The sequence below is a fragment of the Girardinichthys multiradiatus genome, unplaced genomic scaffold (genome assembly GCF_021462225.1).
Source record: "Girardinichthys multiradiatus isolate DD_20200921_A unplaced genomic scaffold, DD_fGirMul_XY1 scaffold_40, whole genome shotgun sequence".
Taxonomy (NCBI): Eukaryota; Metazoa; Chordata; class Actinopteri; order Cyprinodontiformes; family Goodeidae; genus Girardinichthys; species Girardinichthys multiradiatus.
Window position 1 is genome coordinate 26,033 of NW_025917693.1, and position 20,246 is coordinate 46,278.

The following is a 20,246-nucleotide window of genomic DNA, read 5'->3' on the forward strand; positions in this document are numbered from 1 at the left end:
CAGCCCTGTGTCTTTGTCTCTGGAATAAACTCAACAAAGAGCTGAAAGTTCAAGCAGGAGTCTGTTAAGAAAAACCTCCAACTAGTTATTATCCAAAGGTTGAAGGATGAAGAGAACGGTGCTGGTACCAGACTCTGCTGATGGGTGTGTGTGTGTGTGTGTGGGTATTTGGACCCTCTTCACTTCTTCTGGTCCTCCACACATAAACTGGTCTGATATGTATTTAGATTTATAAATGTATAAAGATAAACTGACAAGACAGGAGGATTATTCATGATTAGGATTAAATGACTTAAATAATAATGATTAAATAACCCTGATGGTTGTTGTCGGGCAGAAAACTTGATTCTCCATTTAAAGTCATTTTAGTTTCCTTGTATAAATCTGATCTATTTAGACCCTTTCATCTCGTTCTGGAGTGACATCGATATATTTCTACTGAAAAGTATCAAAAAGTACATTTAATGTTGACCAAATAGTAAGAATTTACATTTAGGAGCTAAATGAAGATCTGAGGTTTTAGTCAAACATGCATGTGAGGAACATCTGAAACATGTTTGGTCTCCCTGATCCGGTCCAGAGGCCAGAGGTACATTAGACCTGTTTAACTTCTCTGCTCTGTGTTGGTTCTTCTCCTGCAGATCGAACATCACAGCTGAACCTGGAGACAACATCACTCTGCCATGTGGACCTCCTGACACAAAGCTGCCTCAGCTGTAGAGTGGAGCAGAACCGACCTGGAGTCAGCATGTTCTGCTCTACAGAGATGAGCAGATTGATCCAGAAAACCAGCATCCATCGTTCAAGAACCAGGTGGAGCTGCAGGACAGACAGATGCAGGATGGAGAGGTGAATCTGGTTCTGAAGGACTGCTAATGGAGGAACATCTGAGTGTCGAGTCGTTCAGGGAGGAACAAGTCTGAGAAGAGAGTCCTTCTGAAGACTGGTCCCATCAGAACCATCCACCTGGATGCTCCTCCTCCTCCAGGTAGGTCTTTCAGTCCCTCAGTGGTTCTGTTTGCTATCAGCAGCTTGTTGGTGTTTCCCAGCCTCTTTTACTCACATTGTTCCAGTTTGAACTTGTTTATTACGTGTTTAATGATAAAATGTGTTACTGAGCCCCTGAAACCTCTACAGCTGACAGCTTCAAGGCTGGTTCAACCAATCAGCTCTCTGCAGAGACAGATCCCCCAACCTGCTGTTCAATAGAGTTTGTTAAAGCAGTCTTGTTGTTCTACTTTAAGACAGCAAGAACCCCAATGTCAACAAAAAGAAGATGTAATTTTAATATTAATAAATTATCTTAATACACAGATTTCTTATCTTGGTCAGAAACTACTTCATTAAATTCTATATACATAAACCAATGTATTTAAGTCAGTTTCACTCACTCTGATAATAATTTTAGTTTGTAACAGGCTTCATCTTCTGGTTTTTTATTGGACAAAGAAAACAAACAGCTGATAGGAATCAACATGCAGTTCCTCTTTCTAACAGCAGAGGGCAGTCAAGGTTCCAGAACCTCCAAAGCTGTTCGGTTCTGTTCATCATTCTAACAGTTTACTGAACATCAAGTTTAAGACTGAGAGACTGTTACTGGGTCCATGTAGGAAGTGTTTTAATCTATCTATCTATCTATCTATCTATCTATCTATCTATCTATCTATCTATCTATCTATCTATCTATCTATCTATCTATCTATCTATCTATCTATCTATCTATCTATCTATCTATCTATCATGTATTTAATTAGCTCAGTTTTATAGATCCAGGGGGATAATTTCTCCTCTGACAGCCAAGCCGGGTCAGAACCTTTTATTCGGTGGTGACTGGACTTTATCTGCGTGTCCGGGTCATGAAACACTTGGACTATGTTGTGTACTTGTACCTTCTCCATATCTACCAGGAATAGGAGAGTTTGTCCTGCTTCTACTCGCAGGACAGGAAGTGTTGCCGTTAAAATCTGTCTTTTAAAACCCACAGATAATGAACTAAATGGCTTTCCATACCTGCGAGGCTACGTAACTCAGCGTCAGCGTCGGTGACGCAGAGAATGAGGAGAGAGTTTTCGTCCAGTTTTTGTCAAATTTAGCCATAAAAAGTAGAGAAGCGACGCAGCAAAGACAGAAATCAGTCACGACGATCCAATAAAATGAATAAATGAAGAACATTAACTGTGAAAAAGTATTAATACTACCTTGTTGGAGGGGCGGGGCGGTAATGGTAGATGACCATGTAAGGACTTCCTTTGGATCAGCGCGGAGCTCTGGCAAACATTTGTTGTTTTTTTTTGGTTTTTTTTATTTATTTATTTATTTCAGACAATGATTTCAGACAATGACAAACAACAGTAAATAAATAAATCAATTTCAGAAATGCTTATAACAAACAAACAAATATCCAAATACCATACAAAGAAGTGTTTGGTAAACATTAAATTAAATTTCCAGTTCCAAATAAATTAAATTAACTTAAACACAAATAGAAACCAGTAAAATAAACATTTTCCAACAAGCAAACTTGTCAGTATATTTAACCTGAGATCTGATATTGATTATTAATTAATATAAATTGTCTGAAAAGGGGTATGAAGAAGTAAAACTTATTTTTCATACCCCTTCTCCCCCTAATTGCACTTAAATTAACTTTGAGTAACCTTCCTAATTAACATCTATGTTTTTGATCCAGAATTCACAAACCAAAAACTAATAAATAAAAATATATACACAATTATTTATATATATACATATATATACATATACACATATATATATCCACACATACAGACAAACATGTACCTCCACATATGTACATGTAACTGCACACATGCATACCTACACACACAGAAACACACACACATTAGGCCTAAATCCACATTCACATTCTTGTATATCGGCACTTAGAGACCCCCCCCCCCAAATCATCAGAGCAACAATCCAACACCACAGCTCCACCACCACCAGCTCCCCCCACCAATCCCAACCCCCCACCCCACAGCGCAAAGAGGCGGACAAGATCCCCAGGACCCCCCTGAACTACCAAGCCGTCCACAAGAGTCCCCTGAACCCCGACCTGCCCCCCACCACCACGAGGCACAGAGCGAGGAGCAGCGAGAGAAGCCAGGCTGCAACAACTGCAGCATCAGGCTGCAGCTACAGAGGACCAGAAGCAGAGAAGAGGGCCCAGCACCCCCCATGCACCCCATGCAAACACACAGCAGAAACACAGACACACACACACACACACACACACACACACACACACACACACACACACACACACACACACATACATACCGTGCTCAGATGAGATACCATTCACCTCCCCTCTTCATCCCAGTACATGTTGAAAAACATCAGTTTTAGTCTTTTTTTAAACAGACTCATGCTTGGACATTGCTTCAGCTCTTTTTGGAGTTTATTCCAGACCTTCACACCACAACATTGATCCACAGAAGAGGCTTTCTCCAACAGAAATGATCCATTTGAAGCCGGTAAGTTTGTGTTTTATTATTATTATATTTTTATACACAGGAATGAGTGTAAATGTATTTAATGCTTGCAGTGTCGAGCATCATCTGCGCTAATTTCTGCTCCCACATAGAACATGTAGAGTTGATAATCTGATATGTTGCCATAAAACTGTAATTATTAAGCAACTTATTACAACAGAGCTTAAAGCAATGACACTGAAAACAGACGACTCATCATGTAGCTACAGTCTAGTCTGGTCAAAGTTGTTGTTGTGAGATTAAGAAAATTATTTTCAGTTATTAAATTATAAATAATAATAATAATAAATGTCATTTATTTTTCTAGATGATTCAGAGCTGCTCCTAGAAAGCAGAAACCTGCCTGCAGCAAGAATAACAAGAGATGCTGATAATAAGTCAATAATTCAGATATCAAATGTAAACACTTTGTGTTTTTGTTTTTTAATAAATGTTTAGTTTGGAATAAATCATGTTATTGAGTTTTTATTTTAGTTTACGTAAAACTGGGTGAAAACAGAAAGAGACACAATGTACAATATTACTATATCTATAGTATTTTCATTACTTTACTGAAGTTGAGACTTAGTCAAACCAGTTTAAGCCTCAAAATAATTCATTCAAATGATTAAAGACGGCTGCTGGAACATTTAACAAACTGAATGAAATGTTTCTGCTAGAAAGGAACATTAAACAGTAAATAATGCAGTCATGACGAAGAGGAACCGAGCAGATCAGCACCAGGAGACACTGAAACCTGATGTTTGACTCAACATGAGGTCGGATCATAACGTGTGACCTGCTGCTGAGAAACACTGATGGTTTATGGTGCTGCACATTGTTCTGGACGGATTCTGCAGAGGGAAGAAGCATCTATCAGGCTGCTCTGGCCAGTGGTGATGAAGATGAAATGAAGACACGTTTGAAGGTTTAAACACAAAGAAAACATCTAAAAGTCTGAAGCTGTCAGAAACTCCTGACCTTCATCAAGTTGAACCTGAAACTCTGCAGCTCAGCTTGATTCAGGTTTAGAGAAGAATGTAGTAACGGGTCTCCACTGCTCAGGTCCAGCTTGGAACGGGTTCTAGAACAAATCTGTAACAGGTTGGTTTGGTTCTGCTGGAAGACAGAAACTGTTGATACCAGTGTTTGGGTTCCTCTCAGCTGGTTGGTGATGGAGATGATGAGGTTGGTCCTCATGAGGAGGAAATAGACGACTAACCACTGAGATGTTTCTCATCAGCAGCAAGTTCTTTAGGAAAGTTTGTCTCCTCTGGTTCTACAGATCTTCCATCATCCAGCAGGTCAACATGGACTCACAGGTCAGCTGCTCCGTTGTGAGACATTAAAGTCCTGTGAGGTCCAGCTGGTTCTTCAGGAGGCTGGTTTGGTTTAAAACATGAAGTTTTTTTATAGATCAACCAACCAGCAGCAGCAACAACAGCAATAATTATACCAACTAACGGATCGACCACCAGCCCAACAGATCCATCTTTGTTGCCTCCATCCGGGTCACCTGCAGAACAGAACCAGGTGTTAGTATAATCTATCAGGTAGGAGATGTCTGAAGAACATCATCTCCTGCTCTCAGACCAGCTGCTTTCTACAGAGTCTCATCATCAACATCTTGAGGAAACATCTGACCAGTGGGGCGCTCTAGAAAACTGGTGATGTGAAAACTCTGAGTTTGGGAAAATTCTGGATTTCATGTTTAAAAAAGGAAAGTTAAACTCTGAGTTTATCACCATGGTAACAACATCTGAGTAGAGTTTCTACTGGCCCACATGAAGTTCTGTCCCACATGGATTTATATTCCTAAAGTCGGGTTCAGGTCAGAGCAGAATTATTCTGTAATATCTGGAGGAACATTTCCTGACCTAAACTGGACGTAACGTCATTCCCACATATTTTTATTTGTTGGCAAAGCTTTCAAATTATTATCTGTTGTGCAGCAGTGACGTTGTTCTACCATCAATAATTATTAATAAGTGCCAAGGGCATTTATTAATAATTATTGATCTTCAATGATAGATGGAGTGAATTCATGCTCTGGTGTTCTCTAACAACAAGCACTGCTCACATATAGAGAATAAACACAAACAACGTCTTTTTAAAACACACCAGAATTTATTAACGCAATACTTCAGCTTTACAGTTAAAATACATGAGCAGATTATAACAAAGCTAGCAACAGTCAACTAAACTAGCAGGACGGAGAAAAACAAGGAAAGATAAAATGAATTAATTCTAAATGCAGCAATGTTACAGTCCAGCATAGGTGTGTGTGTGTGTGTGTGTGTGTGTGTGTGTGTGTGTGTGTGTGTGTGTGTATGTGTGTGTGTGTGTGTGTGTGTGTGTGTGTCAGAACAAGGGTGTGTTACTTGGGTTTAACAGACGGGATGAGGACAAATTAGCATTAAGCTAAATAAATTTGGCGCCGTGTCCCAACAGGTACAGGAATAGAGGTATGGATGTGTAGAGCTAGGGCGGCTAACTGGCTAACAGCTAAGCTAGCAGAGAGAGATATGAAATAAACAAGCTGGCAGTTAGCTGTAGCATCCAGGAAAAGAAGACATAATGCAGCATGTCCCTGGAAGCTATACCTCTGTTTGTGAAAAGAAAGTTTTCTCCGTCATCCGTTAACGTTTTTAAACCGTTACGTCACAGTATTTCCTGCAGAATATCTAAATAAGCTCATGGACTTCTGGATAACAAGTTCGCGTATCCGCCATTTTTATTTCTCGCTGCAATTTTGTAGTCCAAGCGCCAGTATGCCTACGCTTAAAATAGATACGTTCGGTTCAGTTGCTGGGTGCATTAAGCCACACAATTCATTACACCGTCTCCCAGCATCAGAACCTCTTCAAAGTTCCTGGTTACATTTTATTTTTCATGGAAAAGTTCCCACATCAGTGGAGAAGTTCCTCTTCGTCTACATGAAGCTCTTCAAGGACGAATTCTTCATCAACCTCCTCCAGTATCAAGAAGGATTAGCTGAAAGACTTCATCTGATTAAGGGGTCAGCTTCTTCTGTCCGGGGAAACGACAGAAGCAGCGAAGCAGTTTCTGTGCCACTAGATAATTGTATCTCTGCTATCAAACTACAAAAATGGCCGAAAAGGATGGAGTGAAGCGCTCTTCTTACAGTTACAGGGGGGTGTGAAGTACCTAAACTGCATTTAAGCTCAATCGTACCATAAAACCAGACACAACACATCTTATTGCGTTGCGACTCTCGCATAGCTGTTGAAGCTCACGTTCCTTTGGAAGGTCAAGACAAGGTAAGATCCGACGACAAAAGAGTTTGAAAAATATCTCGTAGAGCCACACAGAGTATTGAAGAGGGCAGGTGCACAACTACATTTGAACACCATATTAGAAACAGAAACCCCGATAAGATGGACTGAAGGCGCCCTTAGATATGGATAAGTTTTCTATTTGACTTATGTTTCAAATATGACATCATGTAAACGTGAAGCTTTGTCTGAATATAATTCCTTTTTTCTTTTTCTATAATTAAAGCTGTAGTCCATACCTCTAAATTGTTAAAATAATTTAAGAAACACGTAAATGTGACTATCGGACCGTGTTCTATGATGAAAAGTAGGTAACCTGTGATAATTATTATTTTACTGTAGTTCCTCCCCGTCATGATATGTCGCCACCCTTCGATGCTGAGATGATTTTTAGAAAGCTTTACCGTTAGCGGTCGTATAGGATGAAAGGAAGCAGGAACAGACTCAGCGCATGCGCTACAGCCGACATAAAAACCACATGGAGAAGGAGGCCAGATGTCAGTCAAAGGGCCGCCAAGCTCATAAAAAATAAGCGTAGTGAAAACTTTCAGCATAGCGGCCGGCTATGCGCTACCGACAACCCTGTAGCTTGAATGCTAACTGACCTTTACATGCAAAGTCAGTTTGCAGTTTAAACATCAAGCTAACTGAGGAAGAGGAGGGAGGGGACCGAAGAGGATTATTCTTCCATTGGATGAAATGTTACCTTGGTGATTAGAGCAGCGTTCAACTTTACGCTTCATCGGTCGATTGTTTTTATGCCGGATCAATGCGGTTATTCTCTGTATTCACACCGCTAGCCGTGCGCCTACACTCGTATATAGGAGGCGTGGCTTCCAGCTTCTTTAGGAGAGGAGGGGGAGCAGGGGCGGAGTTAAAGCAGTTAGATTTCAAAAAGTCCTCTCTCTACCATCATTTAAGAGAAGTTATGGACTACAGCTTTAATGTGACGACCGTAATCCCAGGAGGACTCCACAGAACCCCATTGGAGGACAGAAAATGTTCTGTTAGTCCCTTCCTGTTGACCCTTTATCCTGACCCTGAGGTTGGTTGTTTTAATGAGGCTCCCGTCTGTCCCGTGTGATAATCTGCTGCCAGAGAAGGTTAGAGATAAATGAGAGGATCTGATGAAACCAATGAAGCTCCAACAAATAAGTAAATATCTGGTAGTAACAACACTATCCAGTCCAGGTCAGAAGATGCTCCCTTAGAGTCAGACGTCTCAGTAAAACTCCTGATTTCACCTCATTTAGAGTTTATAACAGAAACTAAAGACTAATGCAACTGATTCAGTGGGCAGCGACTGCTAGGTTTATTTTCTTTCACAGAATCTGTTACCATGGTGATATACTTAAACTTAGCCTTCTTTCTGGAAACCCAGAGTTTTTCCAAACTCAGGGTTAACATACTCAGAGTTTCTCACATGTGTCACTCTGACTTGAACAACCAGGGAGAAGCTGAAAACTGTGACCAACTCACCTGGAAGACGTACATCCAGGTTAATGGTCTTCCTGCTTTTTGTCTCTGTCTGAAAGACTCGACATTCATATGTTCCTCTGTCATCAGTCGTCACGTTCTTCAGAACCAAGGACACGTCTCCATCCTTCATCTGTCCCTCCTTCAGATTCACCCGGTTCTTATAAGATAGAAGCTGGTTTTCCAGACTAATCTGGTCATCTCTGTACAGAAAAACATAATCCGGTCCCAGATCAGTTCTGGTCCATTTTACAGCTATAACAGGTTTACTGTCAGGAGCTCTACATGGCAGAATGATGTCCTGTCCAGCTTCAGCTGTGATGTTTCTCTGATCTGCAGGAGAGGAAGCAGAGCAGAGAGGTTAAAGGTCATTTATTAAACTGTTGTTAACTAACTAAAGAAACCTAACGAGAAGATGCTGGCTTTTACATAAGATTGTTGGTGCTTTAGAGATCTCACATCAGTCTGAAGGCTATAGGACCACAACATGCTGGTATCAACACACAGTATAGAAATAACTACAAATCCCATGATGCAGTGTTTAAGCCAGCGTGGACATGAGAGTTGTACCATGTGAGGCTCCACAGATATTGTTGGGGTCACTGTTATAAAAACCAAACAGTCTGATACTTAAACAGACATTTCTCAATGGTTCATAGTCCTTCTCTTTGGTTTTATCTGTTCATCCATCTTAAATTCTTGTGAAACCGCAACTGACGTATTTACCAGCATTGCTGACGTCATCAAACAGCGACTAAGATCACTGATTTAAACATAGATGTTTCCATGAACAATCAGTGTAACAAGCTAGCTCTGGATCTCACATCAAAATCACTTTGAAACTGTAATGTTTGCTGCAGAACCTCACCTGTAGAGACAGGCGAGATGAAGATGATCAGAACCGACACCAGGGAGAACGTCACTAAAGAATCCATTTCCTGGTTCTGATCCACCGCCCGACAGTTCCACGTATTTAGCTTAGATCGATACTATGATTTTAAGAAACAACCAGGGACCAAGAGTTTTAACTTAAAACACTAAAACTTCTTAGATTAGCTGTTTGTTAAACCATTTATTAATAAAATATCCACCGTTCAGAAACAGCGATAACTGAAATCTCGCTGCGACTATAGATACGGAAGAAGGCGGAGCTGAAGGGAGTATGGCAAGCCCGCCTAGCACATTATATCTGTTTGGGGATCAGTACAATAAATAAAAGCTGCAAGCAGCAATAGGTGACCCTCGCAGTTTAGCGCCTCTCCGGCTCTTGTTGCGACTCCGGGCATCCTGCACCTCCTCCTCCATGATGAAGCACACATTGATGCGGATCCGATGATGTAACAGGAACATATATCCATTTGAAATATTCTAGGGGGCACAGTAGATTAAAATTCAAATTTAATCCAATAGAGCTGTTTGGTGGTTGACTAGGATATTCATCTCTGGTTTAGAGCAGCATGCTTGTGATTTAGAGCCAATTGTATGTAAACGGCCAGATATGGAAGTCCGCCACTCTGCCAAGATTCAGCCAACAATCACTGTTCACAGCAAGACGTAACATCATGTTCTGTGTTATCAGAAACAGGTTGAAACGTATGTATGTGAATCAGTGTAAATAGAGGACATCCACAATTAAAACATGTGACTTCCTGTTCTAAGTGGGCGGGGCCAAAGTGATCATAGCAAATGAGCATGTGAAAGTGGTGGTTGCTGGTCTGAGATGAAACCCAGAAAGTCTGGTGACACATTTGTATCTTTTATGGCGAGATTTCAGATTTTGAGGCTTGGCCGCGCCCACATGCTTTAATGAAGCAAACAGCTTTTGAAAACTTTGGATGTCTGAGCCATTTTGAAGTCAGTAAGTGAAAAGCTGTGTGAGAAGTTCGCTCAGATAAAATGTGTGTAAAAGAGACAAAATGGATTGATCCAAAATTGTAGACTTCCTGTGGGGTTCGAACCATGTTTCCAAAGGTCTTTTTTGTAGGTCCTAAGAAGTTTCACATGTGTACCAGATTTCATATTATTGCTTTTGGTGCAGATCAGATGTTAAATGTTGAAATTAGGGCCAAACATGTGGCCATTGCCTGACATCAAATTTCGCCATGCTGCTGCAGCCACAACCTCAGGACAAAGGTCCCAGTAGACCAGGTTAGACCAACTTGTTATCTGTCACTGGGCTCAGTTTCATGTTTATTAGGTGAAAGGTGTCAAATATGGACCTTCTAAAGTAAAACATTAACCTTCGTGTTTTTAGGGGGCGGCATGTTGATGATATAAGCCTTTGACCATTGAGTTTTGTTGGGCACTAGATGTTGATTAATGACAGAAGGCTTCACGTCTCTGTGACTTTATTTTCTTGAGAAGTCAAACTTTGACATTTGGCCACGCCCCTTCAACATGCACGAAATCTCAGGAGTTTGATAACTTTAGATCCCCATCCCTTCTTTTCAGCCAATCGTTTAAAACCTCTCAGAGGAGTTTATTTAAATGCAGAGGCTAGAAACTACCAAATTGGGCTCAAAATCATAAATTCAATACCAGATGGCCGAATTCCTGTTTGTCGTAGAGTATGGATGAAGTTTTGTGAAGGTCTTAGGGAGATCTACAGATGTACCAAATTTCATACCTCGACAATAAAGTAAGGCAACTGAGGAGGTTGTTCAGGAATTTTCAGGGGTCGTTTTTGAGTTATTTCTTTTGCAACTTTTAAAAAACCCTTAAAATATGGAACTTTTACACACGACTGACACATATGCAAAATTTGGTGAGTTTTCTTACATGTTTAGGCCTCCAAAAAGCCAATTCACTTGTCAGGAAAAAAATCATGATAACCATTTGACTTACAATAGGTCTTCGCAGCTGCTTGGGCCTTTAAACACCGTAAAGCAGATAGTGCCACAATTCTGCACTTTTCTAAACCATGTTGTAAGGAAATCACATAAAATTTGCTGTTTGTAAAGCCAGAGTGCAATAAAATGGTACTGAATGGACATCAGTGACTACTGCATGACACGCACCCGCCATTGCTATACAATTAGTCAGGATTGCTGCAGAAGCTTTTTAAAGGTCAATAAAGTTTGAGGAGTAGAATGACATGTTGCTTTGACAAATTGAGCTGAATGTAATTTAGATATAGTTATAATGAAATGTAATTTGCAAAACATGTTTGAAAAATATGCGATGTGCGCAGGTATGCCATGAAACGTAGTACAGTGTTTAAAATACTAAAAGAAAATTCAATTCAGTTTATTTATATAGCACCACTTCACAACACATGTCGTCTCAAGGTTCTTCACAACAGTCAAGTTCAAACATTCCAATTAATCCTAACCATTGAACAGTTCAGTCAGATTCAGTTATTTATTCAAATTGGATAAAAAGTTTTTCTATCTAAGGAAACCCAGCAGATTGCATCCAGTCAGTGACTTGTAGCATTCACTCCTCCTGGATGAGCATGTAGAGACAGTGGACAGTCACTGGCGTTGACTTTGCAGCAATCCCTCATACTGAGCATGCATGTAGCGACAGTGGAGAGGAAAAACTCCCTTTTAACAGGAAGAAACCTCCAGCAGAACCAGAACCAGGCTCAGTGTGAGCGGCCATCTGCCACGACCGACTGGGGGTTTGAGAGAACAGAGCAGAGACACAAAGAGAACAAAGAAGCACTGATCCAGGAGTCCTTTCTATGGGAAGGAAAAGTAAATGTTAATAGATGTAGCTCCTTTAGTTGTTTCACCTAGAAAGAAAGAACAGATAAACTCTGAACCAGTTTTCAAGGTTAGAGTTTGAAAGAGAGCACATAGAGTTTGTTACAGTAAAAGCTCAGCCAGTAGCCATGTCTAGGAGAGAGAAAGGGACAGGGCTATGTGGATCATCGATAGAGGGTGAGCATTAAGTTGTTGCCAGCAGAAGCTTGGACGATGCCCCTCTCCAGAAAGGTGACACAGAGCCAGGCCAGGTGTATCTTCTAGGAAGAGAAAAGAGAGAGAACAATAAATTGAAAGCTGAAATTACAGCAAACAATGCAAAATTGGAGAGTAGTATGAGAATGTAGCGAAGAGGGAGAATGTGGTCATTATGTCCTCCAGCAGCCTAAGCCTATAGCAGCATAACTACACAGATAGTTTCAGTTCAGATTATTTAGATAAACGGCACTTATTTACAACAATGTCGTCTCAAGGAACCCCACAAAGGGTCCCACTGATGGTCATTGTTATACTAAAAACCACAATGATTGGGATACCTCTCTCTGTCAGACTGATTATAACCATTGGAAAAGATAAGGGGTCATACAGGTAGCAGAAATGGAGGGTGTGTTTGCACCTCAACCATAACTGAGCCGGTTTAGGCTAAACCTGACTCCCCCTTACTCCATCCAACAGGGAGGGAGGAAGGCTGATAAATTAAGCCACTGTAACTATAAGCTTTATCAAAAAGGAAGGTTTTAAGCCTAGCCTTAAAAGTAGACAGGGTGTCTGCCTCACGGACTAAAACTGGGAGCTGTGTTGAAGCTGAATATGTGTGTTTGCTGAATATTGGACCATTTGCACGTTTCTGGACGCCACTATGCCTTTCCGATGTATTCGGCCATTTTGTGCCGCAGGATAGTCTGCTCCTACAAATCCCAGCGGCCACCACGGCTGATAGGACGGGGGCGTCGCAGCTCTGAGGTCACAGTCAACTATATAACAGAGGACAAGACGGCCCACCATTGCTTTCACGCTGGAAACCGGACCAGCAACTGAAGCGCATCTAACTGGAGAAGAAGTCCCATGTGGATTTTATTCATACTCCTTCGTTGGCCAACGAGAAAACTAAGCGAATTCAGCTTACAGGAATGAGAAGGCTTGTAAGTTTTCACTTTGCCGATCGAAGACGTGAGTTTAACACGTAACCAAAAAACCATGGAGTTTCAAGGAGACGGATTGCCGCTCTTGCTTTTGTTCCGGTCGACTGCAGTAATTTGGCCTATTGGAAGCATATATATAGTAAAGAGAATTGGCCCAAGTACTGAACCCTGTGGTACTCCACAATTAACCCTGGAGTTTAAAGATGATTTATCATTTACATGAACAAACTGGAATCTGTCAGACAGATAAGATTTAAACCAGTCTAGTGCTGTTCTCCTGATCCCTACAGCATATTCCCGTCTTTCTAAGAGAATATTATGGTCGACTGGATCAAATGCAGCACTGAGATCTAACAGAACCAGAACAGACACAAGTCCATTATCTGAGGCCATAAGAATATCATTAGTGACTTTCAGCAGAGCTGTTTCAGTGCTATGATGAGCTCTAAAACCTGACTGAAACTCTTCAAACAGATCATTGCTGTGTAAATGCTCACACATTTGATTAGCAACTATTTTCTCAAGAATTTTAGATAAGAATGGAAGATTGGATATAGGTCTGTAATTTATTAAATCATCTCGATCAAGTGAAGGTTTCTTAAGTAAAGGTTTAATTACAGCTAACTTAAAAGCCTGTGGTACATATCCATTAACTAAAGATAGATTAATCATATCTAAAATGGGGCTGGTAATCAGAGGGAACACTTCCTTAAATAATTTGGTTGGGATTGGGTCTAACATACAAGTTGAAGGTTTAGATGTAGCTAATATTTCTGATAACTCAGGAAGCTTCACAGGATCAAAACAGTCCAAACACAGATCAGGTTCTACAGTTATTTCCAATGTTGTCTCACTTGCTGAGGATGAAGTAATCATCTTCAGGAGTATGTCAAAGATTTTCTTTTTAATAGAATCAATTTTATTTAAGAAGAATCCCATAAAGTCATGACTGCTAAGAGCTAAGGGAATGGATGGCTCAACAGAGCTATGACTCTGTGTAAGTTTAGCAACTGTTCTAAAGAGAAACCTAGGATTATTCTTGTTCTCTTCTATTAATGATGAGAAATAAGATGTTCTAGCTTGGTGAAGTGTCTTTTTATACAACAGTAGGCAATTTGTCCAGATTAAGTAAGAATCCTTTAGATGTGTAGAGCGCCATTTTCTCTCCAATTTTCTAACATTGTGCTTTAAGGTACGCAGCTCTGAAATAAACCAAGGAGCCTGCCTCCTATGAATAATTACCTTCTTTTTCAAGGGGGCTGCATTGTCTAATGCATCACGCAATGATGAAGTAACACTATGAACAAGAGAATCAATTTGTGAAGGGGCAGAAACAGAATTATTGCCCTCCACTGTGTTTTTCTGTGATAATGAGGAAATTAAAAGTGGAACAGATTCTTTAAAGGTTGTTACAGCATCGTCTGATAATGATCTACTATAATGAAATTTTCTTTCAGGTGTGGAGTACTCGGTTAAATTAAACTCAAAGGTTATTAAAAAATGGTCAGACAGGACAGGGTTATGAGAAAATATTGTCTTTACACTCAATGCCATATGTCAGCACAAGGTCCAGAGAATGAAGACAGAGAAGATGCAGAGAGGAGTGTTAAACTACGACCCTGCTTCCTGGCCTGAACTCTGGGTTGTCAGAGGTTTGGAGAACTAATAAATTCGACCAGATTCTTCGAACGAAGAGCTGCTCCATCCAAAGTGGGATGGATGCCGTCTCTGCGGATCAGACCAGGTTTTCCCCAAAATGTTCGCCAGTTATCAATGTAGCCCACATTGTTTTCTGGACACCACCTAGACAGCCAGCGTTTGAATGACAGCTGGATCAAATGCACTCGGCTAAACATGTCGTCACTGGTCCGATCGGGGAGGGGACCAGAGAAAACGACGGAGTCCGACATTGTTTTGGCAAACTTACACACCGAAGCAACACTAACTTCGGTGACTTCCGATTGACGTAACTGGGTCTCATTACCCCCAGTGTGAATAACAATCTTACTGTATTTACATTTATCCTTAGCCAGCAGTTTCAGGTAGGATTTGATGTCCCACCTGGCCCCTGGCAGGCATTTGACTAAGGTCGCTGGTGTCTCTAGTGCCACGTTTCTGACTATGGAGCTGCCTAGAACCAGAATTGGCTTCTCAGCGGGTGTGTTGCTGAGCGGGGAAAATCTGTCAGAAACGCAGACGGGTTGGTGGTGACCTGTGGGCTGGGATGTAGGACTATGCTTTCTACATACCGTCACCCAGCCGGCCTGAGGCCCCGGCTGCGCGGGCTCTGCTGAAGGACTGCTATGGGGAGCTACCCTCGGTGGCAGCGCGATGGCTAAGGGGCCTCGGCTATCTGCTGGTTTTTCAACAGCGCAGGGCCGGGCCTCCAATTCCGAAACCCTCGCCTCCAAAATTACAAAAATGCTACATTTATTACACGTACCATTATCACTAAAGGAGGCAGAGGAGTAACTGAATATCTGACACAGAGAGCAGGAGAGAGGAGGAGACTCAGAGAGAGAAACAGCAGAACGGGTAGCCATGGTGGAGCTAAAGCTAAGCTAGCGACCTCTTACCACTACTAGAAAAACCGTTTAAGACACGGAGAGTCCCCAAACGTTAAATGCAGCAACAGAAAGTATGTGTTTTAACATGCTTATGTATTAGAACAAGTAAGAAATATAACAGTAGAGAGAAATCAGATCAATCAAGAGAGCTTCACACACTAAACAATTCACCGAGTGCAACAGTGAAAACAGGAAGTCCAAAACCTGGTTAAATATAATACAAGCATTTTAATATTAATATACCATAATTTATTAGTGGAGTGGGTGACAGGTTAGACAAAGAACAGTTTTTAGACGCCTTCATGAGGACCACAAAATCGAGGCACATGACGTCGCCTGGTACAGCATAGCCGGGGTCCCACCCTGGAGCCAGGCTTGGGGTCGGGACTCGTTGGAGAGCACTTGGTGGCCAGGTTGCTCCTCGTGAGACATGGCCGGGCAAAGCCAAACAAGAGACGAGAGTGGGTCCACCAAGGGGACCAAGAGGGACCGATGCAAAAACAATCGGGCACCAGAAGAAGGTGGAGACCTCGACAACCCAATCTCTGGACGTGGAATTGTGTAGTCCTTATGAGGGTGTCTTGCTACTCGCGGGACCCGGCTGGGCCAAGCCCGAAGGAGAGACGGGAGGCCATCCCCCAGTGGGCACACCACCTGCAGGGGGATCGTGAGGGACTGGTGCAAACAGGATTGGGTGGCAGACGAAGGTGGAGACTTCAGCGGCCCGATCCCTGGATGCTTAGGCTGGCTCTAGGGACGTAGAATGTCACCTCGCTGGGGGGGAAGGAGCCTGAGCTTGTGAGGTCAGCCGTCTTGTGTTGGGGTTGCATCCCAGTGCCTTTGGGTCAGTGATTGGGAGGAATGGCCACCCTGATCTGAATGAGAGTGGTGTTTCATTAATTGAACTCTGCTAGTCACGGATTGTACATAATGAACACCATGTTCAAACATAAGGGTGTCCATCAGTGCACTTGCCACCAGGACACCCTAGGCAGGAGGTCAATGATTGACTTTGTTGTCGTATCATCAGACCTTCTGCCGCATGTTTTGGACACTTGGGTGAAGAGAGGGTCTGAGCTGTCCACTGATCACCACGTGGTGGTGAATTGGATCTGCTGGAAGGGAAGAAAGCCGGACAGACTTGGCAGGCCCAAGCGTATAGTGAGGGTCTGCTGGGAACATCTGGTAGAGCCCTCATCCAGGGATGTATTCAATTCCCATCTCCGGGAGAGCTTTGACCAGATTCCAAGGGATGTTGGAGACATATAGTCCTAGAGGACCATGTTATCCGTATCTGTTGTTGATGCTGCTGCCTGTAGCAGCGGCCATAAGGTCTGCGGTGCCTGTCGTGGTGGCAATTCCCGAACCTGGTGGTGGACACCAGCAGTAAGGGATGCTGTCAAGCTGAAGGAGCAGTCCTATCGGCTGTGGTTGGCTTGTGGGACTCCTGAGGCAGCTGATGGGTGCCATAAGGCCAAGAGTGCTGCGACCCAGGCTGTGGCAAAAACTTGGGCCTGGGAGGAGTTTGGTGAGGCCATGAAGAAGGACTACTAGTTGGCCTCGAAGCAATTCTGGCAAATCATCCCGTGCCCCAAGAAGGGGAAGCAGTGCTTCTCCATCACTGTTTACAGTGGGTGTGAGGAGCTGCTGACCTTGACTGGGGACTGCCATCACGCATTGCCTGGTGAAAGCAGAGGCTGGGGACATGGGGTTGGTCACTTTCATAACCCAAGCTGAAGTCACCGAGGTGGTTAAAAAGCTCCATGGAGGCAGAACTTTGGGGGTGGATGAGATTTGCCCTGAGTACCTCAAGTGTCTGGGTATTGTGGGGCTGTTATGGTTGACATGCCTCTTCAACATTGCGTGGCAGTCAGGGACAGGGAGTTCCTGCCTCAAGTAGAGGAGTTCAAGTATCTTGGGGTCTTGTTCACGAGTGAGCAGCAAATGGAGCAGAAGATTGACAGACGGATCGGTGCAGCTGCCGCAGTAATAGGGATGCTGTGCCAGTCCGTTGTGGTGAAGAGAGAGTTGAAACGAAAAGCGAAGCTTTCGATTTACAGGTTGGTCTACGTTCCTACCCTCACCTACGGCCATGAACTGGGTCATAACTGAAAATAATGAGATCCCGGATACAAGTGGCTGAAATAAGCTTCCTCCGTAGGGTGGCTGGGCACTCCCTTAGAGATAGGTTAGAGCTGCTGCTCCTCCACATCGAGAGGGGCCAGTTGAGGTGACTTGGGCTTCTATACTGGATGCCTCCTGGACGGTTTTCCAGGCACGCCCCATCGGAGGAGGCGTAGGGGAGAGTGTTTTCGTCCAGTTTTTGTCAAATTTAGCCATAAAAAGCAGAGAAGCGACGCCGCAAAGACAGAAATCAATCACGACGATCCAATAAAATGAATAAATGAAGAACATTAACTGTGAAAAAGTATTAATATTACCTTGTTGGAGGGGCGGGGCGGTAATGGTAGATGACCATATAAGGACTTCCTTTGGATCAGCGCGGAGCTCTGGCAAACATTGATCCACAGAAGAGGCTTTCTCCAACAGAAATGATCCATTTGAAGCCGGTAAGTTTGTGTTTTATTATTATTATATTTTTATACACAGGAATGAGTGTAAATGTATTTAATGCTTGCAGTGTCGAGCATCATCTGCGCTAATTTCTGCTCCCACATAGAACATGTAGAGTTGATTATCTGATATGTTGCCATAAAACGGTAATTATTAAGCAACTTATTACAACAGAGCTTAAAGCAATGACACTGAAAACAGACGACTCATCATGTAGCTACAGTCTAGTCTGGTCAAAGTTGTTGTTGTGAGATTAAGAAAATGATTTTCAGTTATTAAATTATAAATAATAATAATAATAAATGTCATTTATTTTTCTAGATGATTCAGAGCTGCTCCTAGAAAGCAGAAACCTGCCTGCAGCAAGAATAACAAGAGATGCTGATAATAAGTCAATAATTCAGATATCAAATGTAAACACTTTGTGTTTTTGTTTTTTAATAAATGTTTAGTTTGGAATAAATCATGTTATTGAGTTTTTATTTTAGTTTATGTAAAACTGGGTGAAAACAGAAAGAGACACAATGTACAATATTACTATATCTATAGTATTTTCATTACTTTACTGAAGTTGAGACTTAGTCAAACCAGTTTAAGCCTCAAAATAATTCATTCAAATGATTAAAGATGGTATAAAGAAATAAGACGTCTTTGATAAACAGAAATCAGTTTATTCAGGCTTTGGTCCACATCAGTTTTTCCTCTTTGCTTGAATCCAAAAATAACCTCTGATTACAAGAAGTTCAGAGTCTGCTGAAACACACACACACCTAAGGGTTATTTTAGAGAGACCAGTTAACCCAACAGTCACAGCATGTGTTGTATTTCCATGTCTGCTGTCGGCATCTCAGGCGGACCAGATGGAGGATCTGGTTGGTCGGTTTTGTTCTACAAAAAGAAATCTGACATAACTTTATAAATCAAGACTGGATCCAGCATCAAAGTAGGCAGGTCACATTCATGTAGTAGTAACCTGTGTTTGTATGAACAACCATTTGGATTATCTGTGTGTGTGTTCTTGTACTTGTTGCTGAGTGAGAACCATTTTTCGTATTTCTATCGCAAAGTGAGGACATTTTCCTGGTCCTCACTTTTTCAAATTCCGTTCTTGGGACAGGGCTTAGGTTTAGGACTAGGGTATGAATTGAGTTATGGTTAGGGTGAGTTTTAGGGTCAGGGTTTAAAAATCAAGAAAAATGAATGGAAGTAACTGAAAAGTCCTCATAAAGATAGTAAAACACGGATGTGTGTGTGTGAAAGAGTCACCTGGAGGTGCACAGCTGTTAGAAAAGTGAGAACGGTAGAAAGCAGCAAAGGGCAGGTAGACATGGTTCCTGAAGGCAGCAGCAGCTCCAGGCACAGACACTAGGTGGCACCACAGAGCAGTCAGACGCTCCACTCGGCGGGTTTATTCTTACAGCACATTTCAGCAACAGCACAGTTCAAAGTTTACATGATAAAACATAAAAAAGTCCACAGCTTGGCATGATAAAGGAAAACAAAGAAAAACTGGACTACAGACTTAATTTAATGATGTTTTTAGTTAATAGTTTAAATAGAAGAATTAAAAGCAGCTCTAAACTAATTGGTTTTAACCTTGATTTAAAAGCCATCAGCATCAGAGAGGCTAATGTCTAGCATGTCTAGGCTGGTCAACCACTATAATACATGCATACTTTTTTTAAATAGAAAACTTTATCATGAAATATGACGTTTGTATTCTCTTTTTTAACGGTAGATGGCGCAGTTTCATAATAACAATATCTGACTCAGGGATCCAACATCTCTGCAGTTTTCTGGAAGTTTGTTCCAGATTAGTGGAGCAGAAGAACGGAATTCTGGTTCTGCATGTTTGGTTCTGGTTCTGGGGATGCAGAGTAGACTGGAACCAGAAGACCTGAGAAGGTTGGTCTGGAAGGTTGATCCAACAGCAATAGATCTTTAATGTATTTTGGTGCTAAGCCATTCAGTGACTTATAAACTAACAGAAGGA

The 20,246-nt window shown here is 41.9% G+C and overlaps 1 protein-coding gene and 2 long non-coding RNA genes across 3 annotated transcripts; 2 read left to right on the forward strand and 1 right to left on the reverse strand.

Annotated features, from left to right (window-relative positions):
- Positions 1 to 661: 661 nt before the first annotated feature.
- Positions 662 to 3,961, forward strand: LOC124865203. The gene is made up of 3 exons (XR_007037499.1): positions 662 to 988; positions 3,382 to 3,494; positions 3,820 to 3,961. It is a non-coding gene; the product is annotated as an uncharacterized LOC124865203 (long non-coding RNA).
- A 472-nt stretch (positions 3,962 to 4,433) lies between these two features.
- Positions 4,434 to 9,436, reverse strand: LOC124865201 (ICOS ligand-like). The gene is made up of 3 exons (XM_047360164.1): positions 9,132 to 9,436; positions 8,267 to 8,596; positions 4,434 to 5,007 (listed from the first exon to the last, which is right to left on the reverse strand). Exons 1-3 carry the CDS (start codon positions 9,196 to 9,198, stop codon positions 4,808 to 4,810), a joined length of 597 nt encoding a protein of 198 aa, XP_047216120.1. The 5' UTR covers positions 9,199 to 9,436; the 3' UTR covers positions 4,434 to 4,807.
- Positions 9,437 to 17,994: 8,558 nt separating this feature from the next.
- Positions 17,995 to 18,716, forward strand: LOC124865202. The gene is made up of 2 exons (XR_007037498.1): positions 17,995 to 18,249; positions 18,575 to 18,716. It is a non-coding gene; the product is annotated as an uncharacterized LOC124865202 (long non-coding RNA).
- Positions 18,717 to 20,246: the final 1,530 nt, after the last annotated feature.